General features: G+C 43.1%; 1 protein-coding gene across 1 annotated transcript in view; it reads left to right on the top strand.

Moving 5' to 3' along the window:
* Window positions 1–7,281, top strand: part of epb41l3a (erythrocyte membrane protein band 4.1-like 3a) — a 45,722-nt gene that overhangs the window by 29,707 nt on the left and 8,734 nt on the right. Inside the window, 7 exon segments of the mRNA XM_020625446.1 lie at window positions 3,881–4,033; window positions 4,114–4,211; window positions 4,675–4,850; window positions 5,235–5,318; window positions 6,824–6,928; window positions 7,034–7,131; window positions 7,134–7,208. Of these exon segments, the coding sequence (XP_020481102.1) occupies window positions 3,881–4,033; window positions 4,114–4,211; window positions 4,675–4,850; window positions 5,235–5,318; window positions 6,824–6,928; window positions 7,034–7,131; window positions 7,134–7,208 (789 nt within the window).

Genomic DNA, 7,281 nt, shown 5'->3' with positions numbered 1-7,281 from the left:
AGACAGTGATGCAGCTGGTCAAGATGCTCTCAATGATGCAGCTGTAGAAGTTGCTGAGGATCCTAGGTGACATGCCAAACCTCCTCAGCCTCCTCAGGAAGTACAGCCACCGTTGGGCCTTCTTGACCAGCTGTGTGGTGTTAAGTGTCCAAGTGAGGTCCTCACTGATGTGGACGCCCAGGTATTTGAAGCTGCTCACCCTCTCCACCTCGAGCCCCCGAATGAACAGTGGCCGATGACATCTCCTCTTCTTCCTCATGTCCACTATCATCTCCTTCGTCTTGTCCGTGTTGAGGCTGAGATTATTGTCCTTGCACCATGACACCAGATCAGCCACCTCCCTCCTGTAGCTTCGTCCCAGCCAGTGATGAATTGAAACACACATTGAAGTCCGGACTTATTTATGTACACAAAGTGCTTTGAAGTGTGATTTTTCTTTTTTTTTGGCCAGCCAACACCTAGGAGCCCACAACCGGTTCCCACTGATCGGGTCAGAACCATGTGTCTGTAGCACCGTACACCTCGCAGTGAACCTAATTCAGCTTATTGCTCTCCAATCAGTTGAGTACACCACACCACTTTGAAACCCAATCTTAACTGCGAGGATGCAAGTCCGTCTGCTTCTACAGAAACTACTTCAATTTCACGTGTCAACTTAACCTTTTTTTTTTTTAGCATATTGAGTCTGGTTCACTACTTTTTGAGCATCAATCAGCTGTAGACCCACAAACAGTACAGACCTTGCTTTACAGTCTTATCATAAATTTTGTCCAATCTAGACACATTTATAGCTCAAAATTTAGCCCTTCTCAATCTTGTCTATCAATTTATAACTTTTAAAACCCAATCAGCTTTATTATTCAAAACAACAAACATGGAACAGCATAAACACTTAAACATCAGACATGTAAAAACAACATCCCTGTATCTGGCACAGATATAAAACAAGTTATTTACATCAGTGTTAGTAATAGTGTTGGTGTTAGTGACATCAGCGTTCTTCCACCACCTGTCAGGATAAAACCAATTATCTGGTTCCCCTCTACACAAATTCTTGGAGGACAGCCAAGATAGGAGAATTAAATATAAAATAAAATTCTCCCACCTTAGGCTCCTACCTGCGTGATGCCAGAAACGAAATCTGCAGTAGTTGTTAGTCTGATGTGAACTAAATTAATTCAGGCAAATCATCCCAATTCAAATAATCATTTAATATTACAATAATTCTGAGCAATTCAATAAGTTTATGAGACAGTCCAGCAATCTGGTAGATAGGGAACAGAGGAACAAAATCACCCCTTGTGCAAAGGAATAAATATAGTATTAAATAAGAAGATTGTCACAGAGTCAGTCATTGTGACCACAAGGTAGTCACTTCTGTCAGAGTCCAGAGTACTAAGCGGGTCCCCTCTCTATCCATCCAGGTCCAAACGCACACTTGCGACTGTAGCACCATCATCCTTCCCTAACCCACAGCTATCCTAACTTTTATCTTCTCCCAGTTACATACAGTGCCTTGCGAAAGTATTCAGCCCCCTTGAACTTTGCGACCTTTTGCCACATTTCAGGCTTCAAACATAAAGATATAAAACTGTAATTTTTTGTGAAGAATCAACAACAAGTGGGACACAATCATGAAGTGGAACGAAATTTATTGGATATTTCAAACGTTTTTAACAAATAAAAAACTGAAAGTATAAATGCACCTGCACTGTGATAGTCTCAGAGGTCTGTTTAAAGCGCAGAGAGCATCATGAAGAACAAGGAACACACCAGGCAGGTCCGAGATACTGTTGTGGAGAAGTTTAAAGCCGGATTTGGATACAAAAAGATTTCCCAAGCTTTAAACATCCCAAGGAGCACTGTGCAAGTGATAATATTGAAATGGAAGGAGTATCAGACCACTGCAAATCTACCAAGACCTGGCCGTCCCTCTAAACTTTCAGCTCATACAAGGAGAAGACTGATCAGAGATGCAGCCAAGAGGCCCATGATCACTCTGGATGAACTGCAGAGATCTACAGCTGAGGTGGGAGACTCTGTCCATAGGACAACAATCAGTCGTATACTGCACAAATCTGGCCTTTATGGAAGAGTGGCAAGAAGAAAGCCATTTCTTAAAGATATCCATAAAAAGTGTCGTTTAAAGTTTGCCACAAGCCACCTGGGAGACGCACCAAACATGTGGAAGAAGGTGCTCTGGTCAGATGAAACCAAAATCGAACTTTTTGGCAACAATGCAAAACGTTATGTTTGGCGTAAAAGCAACACAGCTCATCACCCTGAACACACCATCCCCACTGTCAAACATGGTGGTGGCAGCATCCTGGTTTGGGCCTGCTTTTCTTCAGCAGGGACAGGGAAGATGGTTAAAATTGATGGGAAGATGGATGGAGCCAAATACAGGACCATTCTGGAAGGAAACCTGATGGTGTCTGCAAAAGACCTGAGACTGGGACGGAGATTTGTCTTCCAACAAGACAATGATCCAAAACATAAAGCAAAATCTACATTGGAATGGTTCACAAATAAACATATCCAGGTGTTAGAATGGCCAAGTCAAAGTCCAGACCTGAATCCAATCGAGAATCTGTGGGAAGAACTGAAAACTGCTGTTCACAAACGCTCTCTATCCAACCTCACTGAGCTCGAGCTGTTTTGCAAGGCGGAATGGGCAAAAATTTCAGTCTCTTGATGTGCAAAACTGATAGAGACATACCCCAAGTGACTTACAGCTGTAATCGCAGCAAAAGGTGGCGCTACAAAGTATTAACTTAAGGGGGCTGAATAATTTTGCACGGCCAATTTTTCAGTTTTTTATTTGTTAAAAACGTTTGAAATATCCAATAAATTTCGTTCCACTTCATGATTGTGTCCCACTTGTTGTTGATTCTTCACAAAAAATTACAGTTTTATATCTTTATGTTTGAAGCCTGAAATGTGGCAAAAGGTCGCAAAGTTCAAGGGGGCCGAATACTTTTGCAAGGCACTGTATCCTGTACACTCCCCTCCTTCTGGGACTTGTCTGAGATGTCCAGTTCATGAACTTCCAGGTTGCACTGACCTAGCGCCCATTTCCTTTTCTAAACATAAACAGAGCACACAAACAGTTCACGTAAGGCTGAAGTTATGTCCATTTACCATTTAAGGAAGGTTTCTCTCTGGATGTTTACCCATAAATTAAACAAGGAGGACACAAGCCAAAATGTTTTTACTTGAGCAAGTTATCAGTTCCCACGGTCTCTATGCACAAACATCTCCAAACATAGAAGAGAAACAGATCTCCCCAAGATTATATAAACACTTAGCTAACCCTTACATGACTACTGCAAATAATATCATGTCATTATATGTAAACTACACACCCTACTATTACATATCACCTCGGGACTGGTACCTTGGTTGTTTTTGGCCACTACAATTTCAACCAGATTATGCCAATATTTTTTTTTCCTCTTTTGGAGAAAAAAGTGGTGGCGTATCGTTCTGGTGCGTTCTGGCAGCACTACACCTATGTTGCAGACTAAGTCAGATCTCCACCTTCAAGACTTGTAGTTAATTCAGACCTTCACCCTCCAGACTCCAGGCAGAATTTAGACCCACCACAGAATCCAGACTTAGACTAAATCCAAACCTTTACATTCCAGACTCGCAAATTGAATCCAGACCTCCAGGCATAGAGATACCTTTTCCATTTACGTGAGCTCATATACACAATATTGTATCAACTAAGGGCTATTTGAGGGTTCAGACTTATTTTAGGGTTCAGGGTACAATCAAGTTTAGGTTACTGTTAGGATAAGGGGCTAAGGAAAGGGCTATGTCAATGAGGATACCCACAACTACAGAAAGACAAACTTGGCCTTGTGTGTGCATGCAGGACTCAGAGGGTGTGGCCATCATGCTGGGCGTGTGCAATAGTGGCCTGCTGGTCTACAGAGACCGACTGAGGATCAACAGATTCTCATGGCCAAAGATCCTGAAGATTTCCTACAAAAGAAACAACTTCTACATCAAGATCCGACCTGGAGAGGTGAAACTGTTTAAATCTCTGTCTCCAATTTGACCAGTTTAAATCTGTCTCCAGGTTGACCAGTTTAAATTTGTTTCCAGTTTGACCAGTTTGAATCTACGATTGGTTTTAAGCTGGTGAATCACAGAGCAGCAAAGAGACTGTGGAAGGTTTGCGTGGAGCATCACTCTTTTTTCAGGTCAGTCTCTCTTTCATTTAAGGTCACGATATGATGTGTGGTAAATTTAACGTCATGATGTGATGTGTGGTACATTTAACGTCATGATGTGATTATGTGTTTAAGGACCTAATATAATATGTGTTGTGTTCAAAGTGACATGACGTACAACACAGTGTGACATGATGTAACTTGTCATGCCTCATGTCGTTTCAGAAAAATCACCAAAATTGTTAAATCACAACACACTGTGTGACATGTTGACCTTATTTTCCATAATGTGATCATGTGGCATGATGTAACTTTATGTGATGTAATAAGTTGTGACCTGATACAACAAACCACAATGTGATTGGACAGAATATGAACATGTGAAACTGTGTAACTTTACATAACACGACATGACTTGGTGTAACATACATGCCGTTACGCACATGTGAAACAACATCACAGATGTTTCTACCTCCCCTTGTTTGCCTCTCAGACTGGTGTCTCCAGAAGAACCCCCTAAGAAGTTTCTGTCTTTGGGTTCTAAGTTTCGATACAGCGGTCGGACACAAATTCAGAGTCGCAGAGCCAGCGCTCAGATATCCAGACCTGCGCCGCATTTCCCACGATGCATCAGCAAGAGGAACATGCTGAGCCGCAGCCTGGACGGAGGTACTGATCTTAGTAGTACTGGTCCCAATAGAAGTACTAGCCCCTGACATAGTCCAATCACATATAGTGCTGGTTCCTGAGGTACTACTGGTCTCAGTATTAGTACTACATGTCCCATCAGTTAGTACTCATCTCAGTTGTTTAATACTGCTCTTTGTGGTAATACTACTGGTCTGTCTGGTAGCAGTGCTTGTCCCAATAGTCATACATGTTCTACATGTGGTAGTTGTGGTCCATGTTGTACTTCTGGTCCCAAGTGCCTGCAATACTGGTGTGAGTGGAGCCCAGCTATTAGATCAGGCGTTCGGGTTCAGGAGTCCTGCTCTCCAACTGGTCAGTTGTTTTTATACTTGTCAATGACCAGAATTTTTGATTGGTCCTTAGCTCCGAGGTCCACACCCAGCTCCTCTCTGATTGGCTCTCCAGAATTCACAGTGACCTCCAAATCCAACGGAGTTGCACAAACAGGTAGAGCTCATTAGTATAGGAACACTGCCGCAGACTGTAGTACTACTTCAGCAATACTGTAGCACTGCTCTATGATTGGCTACAGCTTGTTGGGAATGCTGCACTCTGATTGGCTCAAGAGGCTCTGCTTCATTCAGACACACCTGGGATTAATATATTGCTGTCCAATGAGATCATTTTACTGCCAGCAAAGTCATGTGGTCAGACCTACATCCTGTTGTCAAAAACATGATTGACAGGGAATTTCAAAGAGTGACAGGTGTAAATTATAACCAGACAGGTAAAAAACCACCCGTTCACATTTTCTGTTCAGTAGATTTCAGAAAACTTTAGTATCATGTTTCAGCAGTTTACAAATATTTAAGCTCTGACCATGACCCAAAAGACGCCCTGCCCGTTTTGTCATAGCAGGCCATGGCTTCATGGAGCTTCAACTCTTTACTGGTACAGTCAAAGCAAAACTTGCTTCCATTTCATTTCTATGTAAAAGAGGGCATGACACATTCCACCTCCTTTGTGTGGAAACCATGGTGTAACTTATAGCTTTGTGGACTGTTGTTGTAGTCTCCAAAGCTTGCTTTTGGCTGCACAGCCAGTAAATATTGCTAGATGGATTTTGGTGTGACTGCACCATCAATCATATTTTATCTTTCCCTGGTCATGTTAGGTTGTTTGTGAACTCAAGAGGAAGAAGTTCTGACTGCACAGATTACTCCCTGATGGTTTTGTTAGTAACATTAGCATTGTTAGCATTTTGACTGTGAAGGTTCATCATTGTTGATTAACCAAATTACACAGTGAAGGTGCTGCACCAGCATTAAACTTGTCACATAGAACATTAGGAGTGCACCTCATTAGTCCCAAAGCAAAGAATGAACAAGGATGGCACCAGGTGCAACAAGATTCCACCGTTCAAACTCAGAAAGCTGCAACAAATAAGTTTGAGGTTGAGGACAGAACAGCTGGTTAGTCAGCAGAGGAGGTCTACCACAACGCAGACAGTTCAACACAGTTCACACCTGGAGTCATGTAATTTGAAGGACTGTCATATGACTCCAGGTCAAGTGAAAACCCACATTACCTCTAATGACTATCCAGGTGTGAACAGGCCTACAGGTGTTAGCAGCTAAGTCTGCACCAGTCAGTAAGATTAAACTATTCCATCTAAATTACAGATGTTTGTTAGTGCTTATTAGCACTGTGACTGTTGTTACCATTGTTAGCACTTTTAGCATGTTTGGGACTATTGTTAGCACTGTCTGTTAACAAGCAGTGGGATGCTGAATAAAATCATGTCATGGCTTTGTGGTCGGTCTGAATGTTATTATGCTGCTTGGTCCAGGCTGTGTGCATGTGCCCTGAGCTCCAATTGGCTGAGCAGACTGGCTGAGAGCATCACAGTGGTCGCTATGGTTACAGCTGGCTGATGTCTCCATGGTTACCTTTGCTGTGGATGTTGATGCTAATATTTCAGTGAGAACATTACAACTGGTGTGTGTGTGCAGATATGGGCTCTGGGCTGTATGCAGCTTCTAAAGCCATTGCTGTCAGTGACCTCATCACCATGGTAACACCTGAGAGAAGGATGGAGGAGAGGAGGGAGTATCAAGGTAAGAAACAGCCAGTCAGAGGAGGAGACAGGCCGATCAGCTGACCGCAAGCCTGAAAGTCTTCTTTCTTCCCCTTCTCCTCCATTCCTGTTTCCCACCTCCCAGTTGAAGAGGTGCTGGTGGTGGAGGCGGAGGCTCAGCAGGTGATGGAGCTGGTTCAGGAGGAACAGCAACAGCAGCAGCGCAGCAGGAGGAGGAGGAGGAGGAGGAGGAGGAGGAGATCAGAGTGACAGACATTTCACAGCAGAGCCCTCCAACTCTTCAAAAGCAGGACACCAAGGTAGACCTGTCTCACCTGTTCCTCACCTCTTACTGGCATTTAAGAAGTGAAGTTATAACCACAGCACCTTGTC

The sequence above is a fragment of the Monopterus albus genome, unplaced genomic scaffold, assembly GCF_001952655.1.
Source record: "Monopterus albus unplaced genomic scaffold, M_albus_1.0 scaffold355.1, whole genome shotgun sequence".
In the NCBI taxonomy this organism is placed as follows: Eukaryota; Metazoa; Chordata; class Actinopteri; order Synbranchiformes; family Synbranchidae; genus Monopterus; species Monopterus albus.
Note: the sequence above shows the minus strand (reverse complement) of the source record. Positions and strands in the feature narration are given on the sequence as shown.